This window comes from Calypte anna, chromosome 8 (assembly GCF_003957555.1).
Source record: "Calypte anna isolate BGI_N300 chromosome 8, bCalAnn1_v1.p, whole genome shotgun sequence".
Taxonomy (NCBI): domain Eukaryota; kingdom Metazoa; phylum Chordata; class Aves; order Apodiformes; family Trochilidae; genus Calypte; species Calypte anna.
In genome coordinates this window covers 12,647,614-12,674,194 of record NC_044254.1, presented here as the reverse complement: position 1 = coordinate 12,674,194, position 26,581 = coordinate 12,647,614, and the positions used below count along the sequence as shown (strand labels likewise).

The 26,581-nt window shown below is 37.2% G+C and overlaps 1 protein-coding gene across 1 annotated transcript in view; it reads right to left on the bottom strand.

Annotated features, from left to right (window-relative positions):
- The window catches only part of DPYD (dihydropyrimidine dehydrogenase), a 340,069-nt gene that overhangs the window by 62,131 nt on the left and 251,357 nt on the right, over positions 1 to 26,581 (bottom strand). The window contains exons 17-19 of the mRNA XM_030455551.1: positions 26,113 to 26,233; positions 24,608 to 24,727; positions 906 to 1,048 (exon numbers count right to left, since the gene is read on the bottom strand). Of these exons, the coding sequence (XP_030311411.1) occupies positions 906 to 1,048; positions 24,608 to 24,727; positions 26,113 to 26,233 (384 nt within the window). The remainder of the gene's footprint in view (positions 1 to 905; positions 1,049 to 24,607; positions 24,728 to 26,112; positions 26,234 to 26,581) is intronic.

Sequence of the window (26,581 nt, the reverse complement as noted above, 5' to 3'; positions counted from 1 at the left end):
ATGTCAAAGTGATTTGTGGAATGAAACCACTCCACCACTCCATCAAGCCCATGGAGTGGCACAAAGCCAATATCCACAGATGCTGTTGACTAGAACTAGAACTACAGAAAAAGGGGAAGAGTTCCTACCCAAATGTAACAATATATACAGGAATAATATTATGTAACCATCACCTGCCCCTTAGCATACATTCTGCAATGCTGCAATGGTGCCCTGTCGTGCCTAGTGGAGTGGGTAAAGGGCTGATTTTCCAGCCAGTTTCCTGGAGCCCACAAAAACAGTCCACAAGGTTTTCTTCTGTAACAGGACCTAATTAACCATGCCAGTCTGGCCAGGACCTCAATAAAACCCATCAGGCAATGCAAACAGCCACAACTACTGCACAAAGTCCAACACCTGACTCCAATGCAATGGGCTGCAATGTCGGCACCATAAACACGAGGTACAGCTCTGAACCTCCTGTTTCAGGAAACATCAGAGATACAGATGCCAGGATAGAAAAGTTACTCCCAGTGGGACCAAAGTGATACTCTTTGAAACTTCTCTCCCCTTGAAAAGGTTCTTTGCAGGAGACAAAAACTGACTTAAAGGAAGATCTGATAGCTGAAGCTTAACTCTGTGTCAACCTTGTTTGTATGACAAGAGGGATATGTTCAGAGTTTATATCCTGTCAGAGGGAAAAAGTGATAACATACTCATGGCTAGCCTTCTCCCAGATTGGTATTGTGAAACCCAAAGTCTTTTACAACTCCTCCTCCATCTGAAATGAATGTCTTAGGAAAAAGCATGAAGCTAAAACCATGAAAATTCAGTGTATAAACCCTCCCCTACCGTGGTGTTTGCAAGAAAGACATGGTTTTACTTTCAGATATTTTAATTTTAATGTTTCAAGGAAAAAAACATACCTGCAAAACAGAAGCCCCACTGTGCAGAAACTGGAGCCCACTTTCAGCAGAATCAATGCCTCCAGTTGCTAAAATGGGAAATCCTGGGAGAGCACGAGCTATGGCAGACACTGCACGGAGGGCGATGGGCCTAATAGCATTTCCTACAGAAAACCAGAACATTTTGTTAGTAACATCATACCACACCCTGACATAATTTGCAGAAGCCTCATGATAAAAACATCAGGAAATAAGATCTGATTCTGAGATGCAGAGGTCACTTTCATTTACAAATTGACACCAAGTGGGGTTTAAGTAATATCAGTATTTGTAAAGTATCATGAATTTGGATGAAATGAAAAAAATCGCAGGAATATTTGGACAAAAATTACAAATCTGGCTTGAACATTTTATCTGATGTTCATAAGTAAGACTAACCATGTCTAAGACAGAAAGTATTTTACCATACAATGTAGACAGAGATTTGTTTCTACATAAACAATTAAGTTGGTTTTTTGAATACAGATGTTGTTCAAGTAAGAAGGAAAAACTCATTTAAATATGTCTACACTAAAATTCGTTTAAATGTGCCTTTGTACTGCTCATGACATTTCATAAATTTAAGGTTTCCCCTTCAAATGTTTGTAGATTCAGATAATCCTTTAACTAAGCTGCTTTTAACTATTAACACAATTGTCAGAAGCTCAGAAGAATAAAGTATATTCATTTATGGTTGTATCTCCAAGATTGGAGCTTGCATTCTCATTTGGATGTTGAGTGAAAATGCAAGCTGCTATATTTAGAAGAACTATGATTAAAGTCTCAATACATTGTGCTGGCTCTAGAAAGGGTTTTGCTTGTGTATCAGGTAAAATGTTCCTGGACTAGATGGAAGGGTCAATAAGAGGAATGATCCCACACAAGTTTAGGTCACAAAACCTGTCATGTTTTGCTTTAAATAGGACAGCTGCACTGTCACTTTGACAAGAAGCTGTTTTTTCAATGTAATTTTCCATTACAGAAAACTGAAATTTGGTTTGTCTTAACCATGAAAAATACTGTCTTCAGCTCACATTGCCTTTTGCAACACAGCACTGCCCATCACTGTAACCCTGACACTGAATTCACAGGGCACCCTGGCCCACCAGTATTAAACACATTCACACCAAAAGCTCAGCTAAGAAGTCTCTATTGACACCTGCTCTGGATTCAGCACAAAATTATCTTCTCAGGCAATGACAACTGCTGCTGCCACAGGACAGACACTGTCTCATTACATACTCAGTACAAAACCTCCTCCTTCAGTTGCTGATATCTGCACCTAAGCAAAAAGCAAGACTCACTATCTGATCAGACAGACTTGTCCACTTGCCAGACACACCAAATGTTCTCCCATGCCTATGTTTCCAATCAGGACTGCTAACAGACTTTACAGAAATACTTCTTGCTAGTGTAACGAGATTACACTGATATATAATGTTTTTAGCATATAAACTTTTTAAACATTTGCATAAATGGAGAGCCTAATACCAGATGCACTATTTGTGTATTTTGATGAAAACCAGAGCCTAGTTCACAAAATTCAGAAATATTGTAAAAACTGCTTTAAAGAATCTAAGGTCACACCAGAATAGATGACAGAAAGGAGCCAGAGCTAGAGAGGAACTTTCCACAGGACTCTAATGGCAATTTGCCATCATTCAAGTTAGACTGATTATAACATGTTTGGAAGGAACAGAATGATTTTCTGAAAAAGGATGTCTGCTAGTGTCCAAAGAGCAAATATTACAACAGAATTGATGGTCCAGTCTCAGGGAAAGATTTGAGATGGGAAAAAAATAAAATAAATGTAACCATGCTGTTTGCTCTCACGGATTTATTTATAAAGCCTTTTGGAGGGTATCCATGCAAAGACATACACTCTACAGACAAAACTATTGCACATAACCTAATAAAAAACACAGACTCATGAAATTCTGCAAAAGTTCAGTGTTTGAAATGGAGGGTACAGATAATCATCAGACTTGCTATATTGCTTTCAGGTACTGACAGAGCTGCTCCAGAATCTCAGTGTGATGAGGGAGTTACTTTTTAGCAAAGTGAAAGCATACAGATGCTGGTAACTCAGACATCAGATGGTTAGAGGGAAATTTCTTTCCAATCTGCATCAGTTAAAATCTGGCATCTGACTTGAGGCAGGAAGGTTTATATTCTTTTAACCCCAATGTATCTCAGAGAGCTTGCCTTCAGTCAGGTTTTAAGCCTTATAGACCCTTGACATTAATGATATCTTGTAGAAAAGATTCCACAAGAAAATATTTCCAGAATATACTGTTCCTTTCTTCAATCTGATTAAATTAGCCACTTTCTCACCTAAATGCCTGTCTCTGCACAATGGTCAGTAGAGCAAAGGAGATAATGACAGTTTACCTGGGTTTCAGAACAATAGGTAATCAGAAAGGCCTTCATTCAGCCCAAAGACATCAAGCATATGATTTGATAAGTCTATCAGAGATGGCAATGAGATTTACAACTTATTATGGAACACAGATATTTTTTAGTACTAGCTGCACTTGATATTCATAATACGAGTTATTACTTACACTTGGTGAATAGAAAATTAGTGATAAATCAGTACAGTTGCAAAAGTATTCCATTCATCTATAATTCACCCAAATGAATTTAAAAACATTTCAGGACTGCTTCTGATGAGAGTAAATAAATGACTCTAATGACAACCAGAGGAACGACCACACTGTCAGCATTCATCCCAGCATTTTTTTTCTTTAGCTTACGGAATACAGAACAAGCACATCAGCCATTATCCTATGAATTTCTTGATCAACACAAAGCTTATTACAGAAGCTTCCTCTTCTGTAATAAAGCTGCTGAACTAGAATACAACTATATTTTCTTGTGATAGGGATCCTACTATACAATAAAATGGTGAAACAACTGTCCAGATTAAAACCTAAAATAAAGCATGAATTCAAATAACAGTGATGCCAGGCTATTAAAAAAAAAAAAAAAAAAAAAAAAAAAAAAAAAGCCAAAAAAAGCAAAAAAAAAGCAAAAAAGCAAAAAAAAAAGCAAACCAGTGAATTCGACCTAGAGTTTCTATTTTCTTGCATTTTCATTTGAGTACCACAAGAAGGTAATAAACTCCATTACAGAGATCTGTGGAGAAGGAGTTTTTAAAAGGTTGAAATAAAGGACATTTAATACTGAAATTTAAAAGAGCTGTAAGTACTAGTGGAAATCTTCAGAATGTTGTCCGATAAATTCAATGGCATTTAAGAAGCTAAGGTCCAAATCCATCATGCATTTTAAAGACAGCTCACATGGTAAAATATAAACATCCACCATGTCTTTGACATGTTGGGACCTGTAATTCCACTAGTTAAGAACACATAGATGGGGAAACTGCTGATTTGATAATCTCTTGATAGTAGCATTACAGCTGCTACAAGATGCTTGGCGTGGTTATCATTTACCTTGATATAAAATAATAAAATTTAATTAAGAAACCCATTTATCCAGACTTCAGTCAGGGAAGTGAGATTTGAAAGTGAAAGACAGATAGAGCAATATATGGTGGAGAGGACATGCTACTCTATGTTGAAAACTACTCTTTCAAGTCCCTCGTTAACTATGGAACAAATATTTGCTATTATATAAAGAAACAATGAAATAATATATGATGCAAAAGTCCTTGAACTTTCTTTAAATCACAGTGGTTTCTTTGTTTTTTTGTTTTTAATAAAAGTCAGATTTTTCATGACTTTCAGAGGATGCAGTCTCAGAGGATGCAACATGAAGGAGATGCCAAACATATATCAAACAAATGCACCTCCCTCTGCAGGTAAGCAGAGATTCCTTGTCCTCCAAGGATACCAGAATGGTGATAAACTGATGTAAAGTACTGTACCTACTTATTTGAGTGTTTATTTTTTTAAAAAAACCCAACATATACCAGTGTCAGAAGAGACATGTTTTATCATGACTTCATTAGACTTTGGATTTCCCTGAGGACTCCATCCTACAAGCACCAAAAATGTTCACTGGTCTGAGGCTTGAGAGCCCAACTTAATGCCTTCCTCAAGGAGAAGCCTGGCATTAAGCTTCAAGCAACCACATATCTTTGGAAGTTCTCAGTAGAAACAATTCAGATCTTGTTGATTTCAATGTCCCACCAATGGGAAGAAAAACAGATGCAGAAGTCTTGAATACTGGACTACATTTTCACTTCAAGCGTAATGCAGCAGTTCAAAGTCTTTAACACATACTTGCAGCAGCTTTAGACAGGCTCTTAAGTAAAGATGATCCAAGTCCATGAAAAAGCAGCTATCAGAACTTAGGGGATTCAATTCAGTGCAATAATAGTGAGCCTGAATCATGAAACAGTCTGAATGGTCTTTATCAAAGTCTCTGTCAACAATACAAACAACTTTAAAAGGAAAGAAAACTCTCAGACCTTCAGTTAGTAGATGACTTAAAAGCAAATTTTTGTATCTATCGTTACTAGTTGGAATAAAAATAAATTTGGACCATAATTCTCCCCAGTCTGTGAATTTTCAAGTAAAATTATTTTAAAAAATATATTATATTATATTATATTATATTATATTATATTATATTATATTTATTATATTATATTGAAGTTATTCTTTACAAATTTAATATCACGTTTAAACTTCAGATATTTAAACACAAATTTTACAAAGAAAAATTAGCTCATACATCTTTTTATTCATCAATTACTGATAAAATCAGTGATGCTTAAAAAAAAAAATAAATCCCAAACTGTAAGAAATATCTGTCTCATCCCCTTTGTAAATAGATTCTTGGAAGAGAGCTGACATTGTTATGTTTCTGGCTGTTAAAATTAATAAAGCTAATGACAAAAGAAGGCAATGACAACCAACACCAGACACAGGTGAAAAAGCATTACACAAGGGAATTGGTCTTGGAAAGTTCAGGCATTGTAGATGATCAATTCAATGCTGTGGTAAGTAATTAGATAAGGAAGTCCGGGGATAGGAAAAAAACCACAGAAACATAATTCTTTGTTAAGACATTTTCTGCATAGCAATATATGCTTCCTCATACTGTCGATCAAAGATCTTTATATATCTATCTATCATCTGCATTTGCAAACAGTCCCTGGAAACGTGCATGTTATACATAACCTATTTTCATTGCGTTCCTTCTGACTGCAATTATTCTATATGTTCTTTCTCTCTCCCACCTGTAGGTGGCCACCATAAGCTACACTTATCAAATAACTCATTAGCAAGGTTTTCAATACTGTCATATCCAGATAATTAGCAATTTATTTAAATAACCAATTTCTGTGGAAATAATTGCCATGGAATGCCCTGAACCTACTTTTTATAAACTATAATAAAAGTGTTAAGATAATCCTTGACATTTGCAAATGCCATTAGTTCACCTTTCCTTTTGATAGTGCTATGGCATTATGTTTAAACAATTACTCGATAAAGTGACAGTTTAATGAAACAGTGTAGCAGCCACATCCTTCAAAATGGCCAGAGAATGCATTTATATGCAGAAGAACACCCAACGAATAGATAAAAAGACTATCCACAACGGTTATGAAGCCCCCAAATGGAGGACACAATATTCAGCACACTAAAACACATTGAAGGTGCCCAAAGAGCAAGTTCAAGATGGACCTTGCCACAGCTATAATGTTGCACAGCCCAACACTGCACTTCCCAGGATTCAGACAAGACTTCACTGCTCCCCATCTATTTTGCATCCTTGCCATTCCTTCAGTCCATTCCTCCTCACACATTATTAGCCATTTGCCAAAACAACTAACAGTGACGTACTATTTACTCAGGCTCTGCCTATTTCTATTCAAAACTTTTAATTACTCTTTTACAAAATGGAGCATTCAAGGGAATATTCATTTCATAGGATGTCTCTACTAGAGTTACCCTACATCTTCAAGGTAACAGCTACCTTTCATTTTATTGATAATTTGTGAAGGGTAATGCGCAAACACTACCAAATTGATGGCAAAGGTTCTGCAATGAAGTGAGGACTTTACCCCAGACTTGAGAAAAAAGTTAATGATTCTACAGTTTCAAAATAATTTCTTCTCATTCTGTTATTGCTGGCTCTCAAAACTGTATCAATTGCCTGCATTCTACTCATTTTTGTTGGCATATGGTGACTATCAATGATATTTATGGCTTGATAAACTGATAATATTTTAATATTTTCTCTGATAAGTATTATTGCATTCCTTGTCATTTAATTTTTTGGAATAACTACTTGTTCGAGTCCAATCTCTGTGTGGAAAAAAAGAGTAATAATTTTGCTTCATGATTCCTTTAAAAAGGAATTGTACCCAAATACAAAAAATTGACAAAACTATCATAAGCACAGAGGAAAATCAATATCCTTTTTAGGATTTCTTTTTAACATTTTTAAATTGATACTAATGGTTATTTATGCTCTTTCAGCTGAAAGTTCATAAAGTCACCAGAGTTCTCATTCAATAAATGTTTAGCAGTCACCAGAGACTTCTCTCAATTAAAAAGGTTAGAATCAGAGAATGAGAGAGGGGAAAAGTAAATTTTTCTTATCTGTGAAAATTATTTAACCAGGAAGACCTGGGAGAATTTTCACTCATACTGAACTTCAGTAGGAAAAATCAAGAGGAAAGATATAAACTGTTCCGTGACTGCTGCAATAGCTGGTTAAATATTTTCTAACGAAGGCATTCTGTCACTGAAAACTACAGAACCACTTAAAACTTCTGGTGATCTGAAGGAAACCTATTGAAGCATTTTCTGTTGCAACATATCAGATGTTCAGCTTTTATTTTTATTCATGCTTCCTACTTTAGTTTGACTTGAGGCTGGAAATAGTCTCACACCGAGCTTTAGACGTTCTTTGGCTGGCTTGGCATGTTCTTTCTTTTTTCCTGAACTTTAGTTTTCCAGAACTAAACCTGCCCTTTACTGAGAGAGTGGTAGGACTAATAAAATAAAAGTAACTATACAACAGCAAAGATAACATAATAAAAGTAGTGCTAATAAATGAGGTAGGCTTCCAACATAAAAGAAGGAAAAAATGTGGATTAGAGCAGCATAAAAGCCAAGGGACAGCCAGTATAAGAAATCCTGTCTACCATTACCAGACAAGACTGCTGCAGCCATCACAGAGGGATAAATGTGTTTCTGTCCAGTTCTGCCGGGCAATCATTCCCCCTGAAAGATGCAAGAGCTCCTCTAACACAGGGTAGGTCCTGCTGCCCATTTATTTCAGTGCAGAGATAATGTGTTAAAGTCTAGTAGAAGTGTTTGTGACTATTTACCCAGAAGCTTACAGATTTGTTCAAAGGCAGCTTTGCCTCTGTCAGCCTCAAAGGCAGCATGACCTTTGTTTGATCTGGTTTTAACCTCTTAATAACAGCTACTACCATGGTCAACATGACCCTGATGAGAGAAAGGGGAATGTGCATGCATGTCTATGAGTCTGTGCCTGTACTTCAGTGAATGTGTAATTCCAACCATACAGAAGCAATTCACTTTATCAAAGAACAAACTGGAAGGGTGGTGATGGGCTGCTGAGCAGGGCGCTGAGGATCCTACAGAGTGTTTAAAAACAAAAACATGATTGAAAAATACAGTACAACAACTTTTCAGGTTATTTACAAAACCTGAAGCATACTTTGTACTGTATAATAACCACTTGTGTAAGAAGTCCATTACAGAAAGGGAAGCAGATCTTATGAAAGTACAGCAAACTAAAAAACCCAGACCTAGATATCTAGAAAGCTCCGATGAAGTTATTTCTTTCTCCTTTACATAACTGAGGATCACTCTTATCCTATTTTGAGGTTTATCTATTTTATTTTGTCTCTCTGCTTTATCTATAATATACAGTTGCTACTATCTAGTAACAAACAATTTTATGTATTTAGAGATATGCCTAGTTACATAAAATATAATAAAAATACAGTGGCATTGACACAAAAATTGTGGTAAACAAATGACAATTTCAGCAGAAAACACTATTTACCTGTGCAGTTTTTTGTGTGTTTATATGAACATCTACCATATTATTACATACCCATATAATCTGCTTGAGTATATATATATACATGCATACTCAGTAGATATAATTCCAAATTCACATGTACATAAAACAGTGGATGACACGTCCTCTGATCAAACCTGTTACTTCACTGCTTCAAATGAAAAGTGTTAAAATAAATGGCTCATCATATAGAATGTGTTAAAATAAATGTTTATTTCAACACTTTGTGTATCATAGCCATTTATTTCAACACTTCCCATTTCTCAAGACTCACACAACCAAGAGAACTGATAGCTATAGCTAAGGTAGTTGAAACACACAGCCTTACTCACCTGCTTGTCATATGATGAGTAGGAAGTTAATTGACAGGTTTTTTCCCTCCCAGTAATAAATGGAAACTACCTACCTTAACTGTTCGTGATGATCTGCATGTGTCTGTAAGATGGTGGGCTGTATAACCATTTAGAAAGAACAGCCATACCAGTCTGTTTAGATATTTGGCAAGCAAGCTGATGCTTCCAGGGTAACAGGCAAGAAGCAAAGTATGAGGGATTTTGACAATTTCACTTTCCAGTTTTGAAGTTTGACACAAAGGTATCTGGCAGACACAAGAGGCTCATGTAAACAAGTCCAAAACCTAGAACTGTTCACATTGAAGGCTGGAAGAGATGTGATTTCTTCAGGATCAGTTATAATCTGGTGATCAAATTACAAGTTAGAAGAGAATAGCTGGATTCCTGCTCTGTCCTACTAAAAATAGTTTCTTGGGAGGATTCTTCAGCTCCTTAGACTTGCCTTACTTATCATGATTCAGAACCTGAAGGATACTTGGAGCAGAAGCTTTCCAAGTTTAGATGGTATCTATAGTACAAATATAGTCATTGGGAGCTCCGTGTTGGTGCATTTACATCAGTGTCAACATCTGAACTTGCTACTACAAACTGACCTCAGACTTTACATTATATCTCAATGTCATGATAGCACTGGGTTTTTTGCCTTCTTTTGGAAGGGAAGCACAAAAATCTCCCATTCTCTGATAGTCCCCATGGGAGCAGAGGGCACTATGCTTTCATAGAGCATTATTTAAGAGACTGGCACGATGAGAATGAAGAAATTTAAATAATGCACAAAATATAAACAAAAATGCCACAACCTACAAGTCCTTTCTGAGTAATATTTACTGCTAACTTGTCTGTGATGTTTTCTTACAGCTTTCCTTCTCTGAAAAACTCTCAAAGCATGATTAGAGATTGCCTAGCCTTAGCATGACAGTGTGGCCTTAAGAAGATAAACACTTGGCGGGGGATTCTCTCTTCTTTTTCTCTGCTTTTTCTTCTTTGAAATTGCAGATCTATGTGCTGGTCAGTACAGAGCACAAACACACAAATTAAACTAATGACATGTTAGTGAAGTCTTTGAACCAGCACACCCTGCTAGAAGACTCTTTTGCACTCAGACAAAAATAAATTGAGACCACATTTTCATCAACCCGCAATGAATTCATTGCCTTGAGCCAAGCCGGTGCACAGTACTTGTTGCCTATATTCACACATCTCTCTCCCTGTAAAGCTACCTTCCCCCAGTGTCACTTTAGCAGATAGAACACTAAAAAAATTTCTCGCAGAATTGTGTACAGAACAATGAAAGTTCTCTAGAAAAAGAAAAATTTGTTCCAAAAAGAGGATGTATCATCACTCCTTTGAAGGTGATGTAAGTTATGACTGATCCTCAGAAGTTTGCAACATGTAACAGAAGTGCTTTATTCCTAAGCTTCAATCAGTTTCAAGAATAGAAGTTGCTCATAAAATAGTAATAATGGAAATATTCAGCTGATAACCACTGTAGACATTAAAATATTATATGAGAGACATGCAGTGCTAATTACACAAGAAAACTTGCTTATAATAACGGTTTTATAACTAGGTATGTAGGTTTCTAAGTATTTAGTTTCTTACCCTGTGGTATTTCTGTAATAAAATTTACATGACAATATTTATTTTTCCATAAAAGAAAAGGACCTCCCCCACACACTCCTTCAGAGAGATTCTGCCTTGGCTTTAGATGATACCTTGTCTGCACATGGATGCCACTTTTAGAGGAAGGTTTTTCTCCTGTTCCTTCTTTTTAACAGCTTCCACAATTACAGAAAGTTCTATGCCATTGATTTAGAAGACAGTGTACAGCAAGCTGAAGAGTTAATGCCCTCATGAAAAGCAAAATAATACCATGTCCATGCTGTGGAAACTATTTGTGTCATAAAGGAAGCACAAACCTATCTGAGGCCTATACAAGCCCTGGATATATTGCCAACAGTGGGTAATTAAACTGTGGTTCTATCAGTCCTGCTTGTGACCAGCCATGCAACTCAGTGCTGATTTCAAGATGAAATTATACACCTGTATCATAACTCTGCTTTCTGCATTAATTAAAAAAACCCCCACAATATTAATAAGTGTAAATACTCATTTGATGTATTCAGAGCAACATCAGGGGATGTGAGGGAATTCAGTGCCTTGCTCTGCCAGTTCATTTTAACTGTTATCCAATGGGGGCAGGTCAGATGATGAATAAGGGACTTAACTTATGTACTTACTCATCCCCTTGGCTTCCACTGAAGAAAAATGGCAGCACCACAATTCCTGAACTACATTCACTGCTCTTCAGTGATCAAAGTAAATGCCAATTATTAGGAAGCTGGGTATCCACAAAGCATTAGTTGATTTTAAAAATACTTATCAGAACAAACACTGCTGCTACTGCTAAACACATATGGGAAATATATGGCACTGGGTGAAAGGAAATCTGAGTGTGAAGAAAGAAATTCCACCTGAGCAGTCAGTCCTCCTGGACACAAATCCCTCATCCCCTGTCCCAGGATGTCATACTGCTCATTTCTCTAAAACTGTTGGCAAATTATAGGACACAGTTTTAGAAGTGTGCTTTGTAAATAAATTCAAGCAGTCTCCTCTTAGAAATAAACTACACACTAATGTCCTAGGCACTTTATTCTGTGCATTTTAATTGATGAATTTTTACGCTTATTCAAACCACAGCCTAAAGCATGGGAATATGGTTTTAACAGAAACATACAGGAGTGTTGTTGACTGATGCTTTCACCCATAAAGGAATAGCATTTTCCTTCCTTCCCATTTTTGTAATCTAAAATAAAATATATCTGAAAGAACTGTTTCATTCTGGGGGCAGTATCTTTGGGCAAAACTGGGTCGCTTCCTTGCTCTTCTAGGACACACAGAATTATTAGAAATTCTAAAGGCTATTTTAAGCAACTGTCGTACACAGGAAGATGAAGGGATCCCATTTACATGAGCTATTGGTGACATAATGCTATGTATGGAAATCTCAGAGAGGAAGACTCACAAAAGCATAAATTTTCCATGTGAAACTCTAACACATCTGTTCTGCATTGAAAAGCCAGCATTTAAGACCAAAGCACTAGAGAGTCGAGACAAGTGCATTTTTGGAATCAAAACAAATGCTGGTAATTTAAGAAAATACTATGAAGCACACAAAGACTGTTCAATGCCATATGTTGCACAATACATCTGGTAATCTATTTAGTGTGTATGCCAAATTCACTAGAAGCCCAAATAGGCTTAATTTTGTTATTCAGAACTTCAAAAAGTAAACTACAAGCATTATAACCACAGCACACTTAGAATTAGGAAAAAAATGCAGATTTTTCTTCTTACTTACAGAACACAAATAACAATTAATCTCCTTAATTGCATCCCATAACAAATACATGTCTAAGCTTAACTTTTGATCAACAGCTTTCCCAGACTCGCATTTAGTGGACATAGTGTATTCCATGGTGTAAAAGAAAAATGTGATTTTAAAATTATTTTACTCTTGATGTTTACTTCTGTTTTGAAGTAATGAAGATGTAATGCTGTCATTTGTTATTCTGTAGACAATGAAATACTGAAGATGTCATCAAACACAGATGTACAAGCAACTTCGTGTTGTGAATCCAAATTGAGTATGAATTCACAGTTACAGTATTAAAAACACAGCAGAAATGCCTAATTTAAGTGGATAGTATCACCTATAAAGCCAAATTAAATGGTGTTGGGTAAGTTTTCAGACTTGGGTTACAGTGTCAAGCCAGAGACTTGAGCTGTGTTAACTCACAGAAATGTGTCACAAGTCTCTAGAAAAACTAGCTTAAATACAAAATACTACAAGCAGCTACTGCGATCCTTTTTCTAACACCAAGATTAAATTGCTGAAATTTGTTTTGAGTTTTTAAATAAGATGTGTGCTATATACCTACTGCAACAAGTATATGAGAAACAGTATTAGGGAACTGCAATGCTGTTATTAGGGCTTTTTAAAATACAGGAAAACACCAGATGCTTTATATTAACTGCTTGAAAGATATTTTAAATTCAAGCATATAGATATTATTTTCTCCTGTGATATCAGATTACAAGATATACTTGTAATACAAGATATTCTGGGCTAAAATAGGACACATCTGTTTTCAAAAAACAAAAGTCTAACCTGTAGCAGAAATAAAAGTAATGTATTTGCCTAATTATCAGAAGTTCATCACAAAATGTGGACATTCCAGGTCTTAGGCATTTGGTAGGGATACCTAAATTAGGAATACAGTAACTTCAGATTTCTGATGCAGTCAATGGAGCAAGAAATAAACCCACCTCTGAAAATATCTGTTTCCTTACAGGGATGAGGTAGAAGCCTAACTGTCTCCTAGGGAAATGCCTGAAGTTCAGTGGGATAATCCTCAGCTGTACCTAGCTAGTAGGTCTGCTCACAGCTGCCTGTGAATCCTCAAGAGTGAGTGCATATCACCAGCTGTATCTTAGCAAGTCCTTGGCTTCTTTGGGGAGAGCTCAAAAGGGCTGTCAGACACAGAGACGTCCTGGTAGTAATGGCAGCTCAGGAAGAGAGCCTTCTCTGCTCAGCAAAACTTTGGCTTATTTATTTATCTTATTTATGAAAAAAAAAGAGAAATAGCAAAAGACATTGGAGACAGCCCTGGAAGAAGCTCATGTTTGGAAAAGAGATAGTAAGAGTGACAATCTGCTTTTAGTTTTGAATATGCGATTACCATCCCACATCTCCTGATTTTAATAAGTTGAGATGCTCTCAGAGCTGTAAAATAATAAGCCTTAAATAAAAGAAAAATAAAGACATTATAAAGAATGTGTGTGCAAGCCCAATGCAGAACAAAATCCCTTCCTGACTTAGGTTACTTCCCTGCTTCTGACAAGGTTTACCTTCTCTCTAGATACCTTCCAAGAACTGATGCGCTAACTTGTTTTTATGAAAAACAAAGATGAGAGCAATCTCTTCACTATTTCAATAAACCAGATTGCACGACACATCAGGCTATTTCAAGAAATTTCTTGGGAAAAATATATTGCCACCAGATCCTCCATGGAGATCTGAAATCTTCAAATCCCAATTCTTAAAAGCATTGTCTGGCAATACATTTTCTGCAAGTGCTCCTGATGCACAGTATTTACCAGGATCTACAATGAAAAGATTTGTCTGAGTAGCCAAAGTTTTCCACCCCATCAGCTTTACCTCAGTGCTGAGACAGGTATGCTACCACACATTTTTATGGAAAGATCTCATGTCAATAAATACACCCTCTCTATATATGTGCCACAGCTGAACAATGGATTTCTCTTTCTGAAGCTGTGGGACACAGCTCAACAGTTCTCATTCAGCGCTCACTTAACCCAAGTAATGGTGGCTCACTCCCAGGCTATGGGTGTCTTTTGGGATTTAAGCAGGATTTAGTAAAGATGGTTATACAGTGCATAGGGAAGACAGTTGCAATTACGTGGCAATTTAGAAACTGCAAATTGATGACAAATTGAAAACCAAGCAGGTTTCCTAAAAGATTCTGTAGGATGGGTTGGCATACCCTTTGTGTGATCAGGAAATCTGTACAGCTCACTCTTTACAATGCTTGCATGAAAAGGCACATTAAAAAGCAGATCCCTTAGTTGACAATTATATATTAGTTACATTCTTCTGAAAGGTAAAACATGTTTTGATGGTTATGAAATATTACAAATGCTTCTGGCAATAACTCACCAGGGATAACATAATGCAAATACAAACCCAGGATCTAACCAGTTAAACAAATCTGCTATATTTTCTGGTTTGTATTTTATGTGTAAAGTTGGCATTAGGATTTATCCACTATTGAAGTAGGACAGTAAAAAATCCAGACTGTTACTAGGATTTAAGTGAATAAAGATGTATTCACTGTGGTGAGTTCATCATAACTCATAGTTAACCAGTGGTAGAACTTTAAAGGCCTGCTCCTACATGGAAGCAGGGCAGCAGCAGTAACTGTTTAAGTATGCTCTTTTGGTGCTGCTGGATGTAAAGCAATGCCCTTGCTTTAGAGCTCTTCCAAGGATAATTTCTTTTTTTCCCTAAACCTCTGTGTCTGATTGTCAAAATTTCCTGCAACTGAATTAACCTCAACAAACTCAGTTTCATGTAACCGTGAAACTTCTTCCTGACCATTTCTACAGTACATCAATCCAGTCTTTTCTTGGTAAAAAGAATGATGGGGGCCTCAACATCCTCTGAGATACCCAGGCCATTGAAGCTACCAAAGCTATTGAACCAGATGAAGAAGCTAGCACTCAATACAGAAATTGCACTTTACTGTCAGCAGTGGCAGTATCCCAGACTGAGAGCAGAAGACAGTTGTCAGTTGGTTTGTTCTGCAAGCACAGGAGAAGGAAGAACATGAGGAAGCTCCATGCTCACAAATGTTAAATAAAAAGTAGTTTTTCTATTTGTTTGTTTTGATGCTTAACAAAATGTACTTTTGCATTGCCTGAAGCTCTGAGAGCAAAAAGTTAGGCTCAACTCTAAGTTGCAGGGTTATGGGATACCAGTTGGCAAGCCAGTGACCCTTCTACCCAGTCACTTAGTAGCCACTGGGCACACAGTTCTCACAGTTTAGAGACACTTTTGTGGTGAGCAGTAGTAGCTTTTCAGTTGCATGAAAGACTGGAGAGTTATACTGCACACCACCACAGCCTCTAGCCCTCATTCAAATTGCACCTGGAAGTCAAAAGACATTTTTACTTAATTGTGGTTATCTGGGGAGAAAGGTGAGCAAGAACAAACTGGGTAAGCTACTGAGACTTAATGGAAAGCAAACCCAGCAGCAGACTTCAGCAGGGTTGTCTTGTTTTTTATTACTTTAATTAATGACTATTTGAAATTCTTGATAGTATTTTAATTCCTGTGTTAGAATAAACTGAAAAGTACTTAAATGCCAATTATTTTTCAATAAATAACTCATGATATACTTAAAGCAGTTATATTTAAATTACCTCCAAAATGAATTGTTGTAAGTTTTTTATGATAGAAATATATATCAGTTTTCAACATGATAATCTCCAAAAAGATACGACACAAAAATATTGGGAGAATTTTTTTTTGTCAGTGTTTGCTTAACATTGAAGAAATCATCAGAAGAGAAACATGACTTCTCCCTTAGACTTGACAGACATGGAAAGACAATCAACTCATTCTGAAAAACACAAAACCCACTGAGTCAATCTTGCTGATATTACTGGAAAGAGAAATTTTCTGTTACTGAGCGACTTCACACTGGAACCAAGTTTAAATGCAATTTAAATTACACCAGCCTGCTTTAACACACTTTGACTTCTCCTTTACTTTCTCTTTCTCTGTTAATTTCCATTCTTTGTTAATTAGACTAAGTCTCTAAATTATGAACTATAAGAGCATAAAAGCACTCTAAATGGCTTAATCCTTACCATTATTAGATGAACCTGTTCCCCTTTTTATCTACCTGCACTCAGATTACAACCACACATCCTTTCACCTGTGCATACAGGCAAGCTAGGGCCACAGTAATTCTCTCTGATTATTACCACATTATGTCTTAGTAGATTTTATTATTTTATCTGAATCACCTTTTTTCTGACATTTGCTTTTGGTAGCCATCAGCAAGACTTGATAGCTTATCTGTCTATTAAAAAAACCCGCTCACCTGGGAAATTAAGTATTTCAACTGTACATATTCTATATGATCTTGGATGTAAACAGTAAATTCAGAGTGTTCAACAACACTTGTTTAGAGATTAATCTAATTATAGACCATTAAAAGATGAGAATAGCTGATTGCCTTTCTGTACCCTGTACAGGCCAGCAACAGTTAATAATGATTTGATGGTTTTCTAGGAGTTTGGAACAAATACTTGGCTTTTAGTGTGAGAGCACTGCTGGACATTTCTGTCTGATGCTTGGGGGATTCATCCAACTAACAGATACATTTGGTGAAGAATCTCATTCCAGTCATGCCCTCCCTTCCTAATTTCCCTTTTCACTGTTTTGTCGTCTTTGCCTGTTCCTCAGGGAACCGAGTGATTGATAGCCTAATCCAATGACTGTATTACAGCTGCCTCAACTTGGACTCTTTTCCTTATCATTAGCAGTTAGCCTATGGTTAAATTCACAGCTCACTGCTTGGTACAGCCCCTGAGATTTAAGGGTCTGGCCTTTAGAAAATATTTAACATAAAATTGAAATCTTGACATACTGAGAATTCAGTTCTCTGCAAGGCTTCTTTAATTAATCCAATGTACTTTACCATTGTTCTATATGAGACTGTGACATGGTGAACTGTTAGTGAAGCACACAGAGATGTGTAATTCTAAATTAAACACTCGCTTAGACGTACCTACACTGCATTTGTTTCCCAAGAACACGTGCATGAATGTAAGAATTTAAATTCAATCTATAAAAATAATAAAATACAAACCAATTATGCTTCAAGACTTTCTATTCATTTCAAACTCACAATAAGCTTTTTTTCAAAGTAAGAGGAGGAGAAAACACAGCTTTGTTCAAATGCTGTGTGTAAAGACACATGCTTCATTCTTTTTCCAGGACTCATTTAATCTTTTTCTGAATGAAATCAATTATGATCATTTTAATCAACTAGAAACGGCACCTGTGCTGAAATGGTAAAGCACGTTCTTTGTGGTAAAGATATTGGCTAAGAAATATTAAAAGTGAAAAAATATGCTTAGTTCTCTGACCTTATCTGGTGAATAATACTTATTTTTAAATAGCTATGGGAAGGATGTAGACCTTGATCTATGCTGTAAACCTTTGCCCTATTTCCAGTCAGTCGATGAGCTGCAAGCTTCTATGAAAATGGCAGCTGAGTCCCAGATGAAAAATTATGCATCTCATAAACTGCTATTCTGCTGAAATGTCAAGCTATGGCAAGGCTGTACCTCAAACTCAGCACTTGGCATTTTCCTTCTGTCTGCTTTGTTGCCATGAAGCAAACACGAACAGTGAGGATTTGTGTAGGGCAGGTAGCAGGTGAGCTCCCTGTCAAAAATCTATTATTAGGGCTCTGATCTCTCCTGCACAGACCAGTGATGGCAGAACATTAAGAGAAATCAGGCTGCTGCAAGGACACCACGGAAAACAGAGGACTCTTTGTGAATCCTCACATAATAATATGCAAATAAGGGCTTCTAATGGCTCAGCTACATTTAACAAAAATTAAAAAAAAACCCAAATTTAAGTTCTTCTATAGTATATATTTGCTTTTTTACTCCATTCCACACTGCTTAATAAATATGTGTTAATGTACATAGTCTCTAACTTATGGTAAATATTTATACTAAACAGAAGTGCCTATGCATACGTAGATTTTGTTTTATTTCCAGTGACAGGCAGCTTTTCACTTATTTCTCTTGACCACAATTCACACTGCACAGTCACTGAGAGAAATATGATTAGGAAAGTGAATGCTCTCAGGCTGGTTTTTTCACTTTTAATGATGTGTCATAAAATTAAAATTAAAAGGCAGCCCTTATTATTATAACTTCAAGTTTTCCTCTTTGAGTATAATTCATATGGTTCAGATTCGAATATATGCCCCTATTAATAATGTCAATTATTCATATATTGTATACATTTTAATTTCATGAAATCATACTTGCAAAGCATTCCTTTAAAAGTAACAGTTGCTGTCTAACAGTTTGATATTTTGTTGTTTTGGGTTTTTTCTTGTGGTTTGTTTGTTTTGTTGTTGGGATATTTTGTTGGGGTTTTTTTCCTTGTTTGTTTGTGGGGGTTTTTTGTTTGTTTTTTGTAAAAAGAGACAGCTCCACTAACTTACTTCAAAAGTAAATAAAATTAACCAACTCTGCTGGTTTCCAACAATTGCACATTACCACATTTAATGACTGAGTCTGCTATATAGATATATTCCTTCTAACATCCAGTGAAGTCTGTAACAAAGTTATAAAAAACAACTGTACCAATCTCTCTTATACTAGAAAAAATACAAACATATGTACTCAAACATACTGTACAATGTATTTGTGCAAATTATGCCAAAAGGATATGGAACATAGTAACTGGACAAAGCAATAACAGCACATAGACTTGGAGTGTTTGAAGTACTGCTGGAAAATACTGCAATATTTTTGCAACAAAGCATTAAAAGGATACATAGTGAGTATACCATAGAGAGATTTGCTTTTAACGTAAGTTTTTTGCTAAGTCCAGCGTGTGGTTTTATAATTTTATCCCCTAAGGATCTGGCTTCCAGACAAAAAAAAAAAAAAAAAAAAAAAAGAAACAGATTGCAAAGAACTATCCTATTGTGCTGCAGTGTGAAGTATTTTATAAAAAAACATCTGGAATATGGAAGCACAGTATGAAAGCTCATGAAAAAACTTTTTCTTTTAAAAGGAAATTTAAAATACATTTAAAGGAAACAAATCTTAAGGAAGCATGTAGCTCCTGACAGTATATTAATAATTCTCAGGGAAATCTGGCATCTTATTTTAGTACCCTAAAATACATTATTTCAAAATACTTTGTACTTACACATCCTAAAACCTCTCTTTTAGAGCCAGAGGTCATTATTCTTTGTGAGGATACAAAACAGTATTAGCTTCTTTTTAAGACACGAGCACGTGTAATAGGAAGAACTTGAGGTAAAATCTCACATATTCAGTATTATCAAACCTGAAATACTGCTGGCTCAATTCTGAATGCTCCTTAATGAAAATTAAACTGTGTCTCTAATCCTGCAAACACATATGATACCTATACAATTTGTTAAGTCTGATCTTAATTTTTTTTCTTTCATCGTAAGTGCTTATTTCTTTAACCATATTTAGGCGGCTTCATTAGGACATATCTACTTTGTAAGTAATGGGCAGTTCATGGAAACTTATTAAAAATGGATGAAGGCTGGGATCCTCTAAAGCAAAATATCTTTTCACATTATGGGGCCACAGAAATCTGCAGGGCTATTGTAGTGCGTGGCCTCAGCTAAGGTGCCATAGTGGCAATTAGAAATTAATTTTCCTTGGAAATCAATAATATGTCAAAATTAAAGGAAATTTTTTCCTGCAAACATTTTTTGGCACCAGGATAGATGTGGAAGGTGAATTAAAAGCAGAGAGATTTTACACTCAGTAATCGGAAAATAAACTTGGTATCCAGAGGACCCAGCTGGAACCTGGGTTCACACCTGGGATCCAAACCTGGTCCTCCCAAGTCAGGCTCATGTGCAGGTCAGCAGGCTGTGATAGTGTAAGTGCGTAACTGGTGAGAGCTGTCTTACTTTGTATTAATGATTCAATGTTTGCAGGGAAGTGGAGATGAGAGAGAGACACTAATCCCACCGTCTTGTGGTCAAACATTCACCTGGAATACTGGGTTCCTTCCCAGTCAGAATCACCCAACATATGGGAGGGTAGGAAGGAGCAAACAGCATTGCCTCTTACAACTTAGCAATTTGCAGATGATCAAATTAGATCAAAACAGGAAGGTCACTGCCCAGGAAGAAAACACTGACAGTGACAACTCAAAGCTAAATGGGTTTTTTAAAGTAATCTCATTAAATATCTCCTTCTTCGAAAGATTTTTTCAAAAATGGTTTTAAAAAACAAGTGTTAAGTTTGTTCTTAAAATGTGTCAGGATTTGGTAAACTCCCTTTACAGTATCTCTTTTCTGGAAAATGAATGACAGTCCTGTGCATACAGTTGCTTCTGTACAAGACAGCTGAGAAGAGGAGGAAAGGGCAGGCCAAGGAGAAATCACTTATGGAAAACCTTTCTGAAGTACATGGCTATATTGGAACACATTTTTAAACAATGGACCATAGGAAAGACAGTAAGAAAAAATGTCAGGCTGCTGCAGGGTCAGGGTTTTGGCATACTTCCATTACGTGCTCTTAGCAGAAACCTTCACCACACTCAGTGGAGTGAGTTTGGGACTCACCTGGAAAAGGCAGCCCACATGTTATTAAAAACATGTGAACATAAGGAATTTATAAACCACTGAAGAATAGCTGTCCTATAAGAGAAAAACTTCCTTGCAACATTATCAGGTCTCAGCCACAGGGCTGCAGAGCTCCCCGGTGCTCTGCTGCCCCAGCTGAGGTGGGCACCAGAAAGCACCTTCCCCCCTCAGGTCATACCAGCTGGCAGACAGGAGCCAGGCCTGAGCTCTCAGCACAGCCCTTCAGCAAAGAGATGGTGGCTAGACTGACTCTTTATTTTGGGGTGTAAAGGGCAGACCTCTCCCCTTCGGAGCTGCAGTGGCTTAGCTCCATCTCTCACAGGCTGCAGCCTCCACCTGAGGCACGGGGCTCTTTTGGCTCCAGGGCAGTGATTGGAAACACAGTGAGTAAGGGACAGGGCACATTTTAATGTGTGACAGCAAAGAAGGGATGCGTCCCTGCTAAACACATGCTAAGCACAACAGCTCTTGCTTTTCCCTTTTTGAAGCAAAAACACCCTTCCAGACACAGCAACCTCTGATTTGCATTATTTCCATGTAAAGAGAAGAGGGGAAAACAGTTAAGGCCAGAATGATCTAAAATACATTCTGATGCAGTTCTCCTGAAATACTCCACTGCAAGTAACTCCTGTCTGGCTGGCTGATGCTGAGGGTCACCAGCTTTGAGCCCAGGAATGTTTGAGACCTACAAAGTAGACCTGGCAGAGGGGTCTGTGCTAAGACCCCCACAGAGGTAGGGACAGCTCCCATCCCCCCGCAGCCCTGCAGCTCCCCACGCTCTGCACCCCACTAGGCAGGGACTCTGCCACATTTACTGTACTGCTGCACCAAGACAGAGTAATTTCTAGTGCAGAAAAGAACTAAAATAGGTGCAATTGGAAAAAGTCCTGAAAGCAAGATAAAGCTTGGCTATGCTCTGTTTCTGCTCTAGGTTTGTGCACTAGAGAACATAATAAACCAGCTATGCTCTGGCAAACACATGGGAAATGGACCAGACTTACTGCTTCTACAATAGTGATGACTTCCACTTAAAAATTAATTCTCTCTTGAGAGGAATTATTTCAAAAAACAACAAACAGCTTACTGACTTCATCAGATAACAGAAACAGAAGTTTAAGCAAATCAACATAGAAAACCAGTACTTTACACTACAAAGTGACTTATATGCCAGTAATACAAGAGTATTTCCCAACAAGCCTGTAGGCATTTAGGTGAGGTTTCTGCCATTTCACAGACAGGAGAAATGAAATTCAGAAAGGTCAAGTATCTGGCTGCAGGCCACCCAGCTGAGCCCTGGCGTGGCTGGGAACAGACCTCAGGAGTGTGGCCTCCCTGCCCCTTGCTCTGACAAGATGACATGCTCTCCCATTTTTAGTCTTCCTATAAGTATGTTAGCTCTCTTGATTTAAAATTGTTTTCCTGCTTTCATAAATTTGTACACTGTTATACTCTGATTGATGAGCAGAAAGTATCAAAATTTGTTGTAGAACCTATTGACTTCATTGGCTCTGTGGCTTTCTTTTGTGCAATGAGATGTGGGACTGGGATCCAGTGATGTCAATTATCTGCAAGAAACCTTTATATATTTGTCTGCAACAAAATACTCTTTCAAAAAAAAATAAATTGACAGCACTTCCAGTGGTTTCTGTATTTTTTAAATAACCAGATTTGTATCATAGATAATGGTGCACCCTAAAATGCCATCTCCTCTAATACATGTAAAGCTTCAGGAAAAAAAAATAATTACATACACACACGTATATATAAAAATAAGATAATACAGAAATTTTCTTCAGATTCAGCTTATAACACAATTATAAACTATAGAAATGCTGGTACATCCTTCCTTATAGCTTAATATCAAGGTGCCACTGTCATTTACACTACATACATGTTTTAAATTTGTGGCACAAGAAACACACTTTTCACAATACAGTCATTTTATAGATTTTATTAGACAGACTTATGGTAGGAAGGAATATTCAGAAATTGCAGCTTAAATGAGAAAATGTTGATGATGCTACTTATATAAAATACTACTGCAATAGTTCTTTTATTAATTTTTAATGCACAGCACCCACTGTGACCTCCTTTATTCTTTTCCTGTCAACATGGTAGGCTAGAGAAATTGAAATGGGCTGTAACTGTTCTTTTCTTGTTCCCCTCTTTCTCCCATTTTGCATAATATTAAAATTATAACATCTTATTGCACTGTCACTGTGAAATATTCATTATGCAATGGGCATAACCATTTTTTCTGATTTTTATCTCTTCCCTGCTTTTCAGCATTCTCTAAAAAAAATCCAAATTCCATGTAACTGTCTAAGGCAATTTTCCCCTGAATACACTCGTCTGAATTGAAGTTTGTTTAAAAAGGTATCTTTTGCTAAATTTCTTATAACTCTTTAAGTATAACATCAGTAACATAAAATAAAGCATTTTTTTGCCTGTCTGGTCTTCTCTGATTACATTTTTGGGGTGAGGTAGGAGGTGGGTTCAATAAAACAGTGTTTGACTCAATCAGGAGGATGCTATTACTTCTGTTATGTATATTTACTGCTGCTTCTATCACCAAGGAGACTAATCTCCATACCAGTAAAGTCATGAAGCTCACAGTATTGTCTTTGCAGGGCCAAGTCCATGTTGTCACAGCAACAGAGTGCACAGGGTCAATAGATTAATAGATTAGTGTGCACAGGCACTGAACTGGAGTGTAAAAGTTTTGCTGCTGGTTTTAAAATTAAACCATGAAGCACAACTTGGAAATAAAACCTACACAAGATACTCCTGTATATCTCAAGAAATAGGCTACAAATAATTCACATATATTTGACAAATAATTTTACCATATCAGGAGAAGGAGGAAATAGCTTCCTTGGAAAGGTGGCAGTGGGTGGTAAGGAGGGAGGTAGGCTGGAGTTCGGGCTAGGAAACATACACTGCGTTTCAACTGTTGATATTTCCCCTTGTGATGCCCTTTCATTAGCCTCTGTCTAACGTGAGGCCTGACAATTGTGACAGAATGAAAAATTTGAGGAAAAGCAAGGGTCATTAGAGAAGAGATTTCTTTCCCTCTCCAGTGACCCTATCACAGTATTCTGATGCAGTGCTTTACCATTAAGCAAAGGGCAACCCAAGAGCCTTCACACTTAATCTGTTCCATCTGTCATGACTATTAGAAACATTGACCAGCAGTGAGCTTTAAGTACTCAGTGCAACTGCAGACATGATATTCTAGCCCTCTACAAGGATCTCATAATGTTTTGAAAACCTCTAAGGAAGTAACATGCATCAAAAGGGCAACACCTACCTGACACACCACCATATGTGGTCCTCAGTCCTCTACCAACTGCTGGCCAAGGTGTGCTGTCTGGTTTCAGTCCCATCAGTCCTGACACAGTGTTGGTGGCTGTAACACCATCTGCACCACCTGCAACAGAAAAGGTCAGTCACTTTTTGTTAAATCATGTGTATTAGAACAAAAGAGGCAAAAATACACCAGGAAGCCTGTGAAATAACTGGAAATCCAAGCAAACAGCTAAAGACAGAAAGCAACACACTGTGAGGGGATGTGCAGAAAGGTTCTTAAGAGCAATCCTGGGCTGATAAATTTAACACTAGCTTCAAGACAGGCTGCATAAGTTGACTGGGGCTGACAGGTAGACCTTTGCCCTTCAGCTATGTGGGACAGAACCTGTTACAGTGGTTGTTCAACAACCTGGAGGTGCCCCAGCACAGAGGTAACCTCCACCAAGCTGATGACACCAACTCTGCATTGACAGAGCCAGCCCTTATCACACCATCACAGAATGTTAGGGGTTCAAAGGACCTCAAAAGATCATTGAATCCAATGCTCCTTCCAAAGCAGGATCACCTCAAGTAGGTCACAGGAGAACACATCCAGGCGGGTGCTGAGTGTCTCCAGAGAAGACTTCACGAGCCCACTGGGCAGCCTGTTCCAGTGCTCTGTTACTCTCAAAGTGATAAAGTTTTTCCTCATGTTTATGCAGAACCTCCTATGCTCAAGCTTTTACCCATTGCCTCTTGTCCTATCATTGGACCCGACTGAGAAGAGCCTGGCTCCGTCCTCCAGGCACTCACCCTTTACATATTTATAAACATTTATGTGGTCTCCCCTTATTCTCCTCTTCTCTGACCTAGAGACCCAGCTCCCTCAGCCCTTCCTCATAAGGGAGGTGTTCCACTTTATCATTTTGTTGCTCTGTGCTGGATTCTTTCAAGCAGTTTTCTGTCCTTCTTGAACTAAGGGACCAGAACTGGACAAAATATTCACAGTTCTCATTGTTAGGATCAAGACAATATGAACCATGTGACTGGAACATTGATCACAGTTCGGAGTAAAGGATTAATAAATCTACTTGCAAACCAATTTCCTGCCATCTTGTACTTAAGGCTATATGGAAAAAATAATAAAATACATATCTACACACACCTTCAGATAGTATATTTCTGTTTTCTCAGAACACACACACGCCATGTTCAGTACTAAAGGAAGAAATAGGGGAATTTACAGTAAACATATAAATATAATAGAAATAGGAGAATGCAACCACAAGCAACAAACATGTACGATTTACTGTTAACACTCTAATGTAGTTCTTTTTATATAAATGGCTACTAGAAGCATGGACAAAATTAGGAAGCCTTTGATCACTGTGCTTAGTCTAAATAGAGTGAATAAACTATTTTCAGATTAGTTTCTGTTGCTATTTTTTATTATTACCGCAACTCCCCTATTTTCCCCCATCCAGCAAGTTAGTAAATTTGCAAAGCTTGTGCACTGGAGTGAGTTACCTTCCTGTGCAGCCACTGCAATATTCACAATATCAGTGACATTTGGGGTCAGCTTGGCAAAGAAAGGAATCCGAACAGCTTGTCTAACCCAGTGACAGATGTTCCGTACCAGCTCTGGATCCTGTTCAAATAGGTCAGATAAATATAGAACATAATTAAAGTAATACGAACACAATGTATATCAAAGAAATAGAAAACTCTTTGCTATAAGTGGCTATACTGTGATTTTGTGAAATTACACATCAGGACTGAACTTTGTCTCATTAGTTAACTTATTTCAGACTCACCAAGTAGCTGCAAATCTATTACAGAAAGGTTAGTTCATGAAAAAAAAGAAAATTTGCTTTTTTGCTTTTTTCTTTCTTTCCTTTTTTAATCTGAAAGAGAAAGATATCACAAAATGTTCCCTTTCCAGAAAGGGGAAAAAGTAATTTTGGATGACAGAGACTTTCTTTATCCATTTATTTTA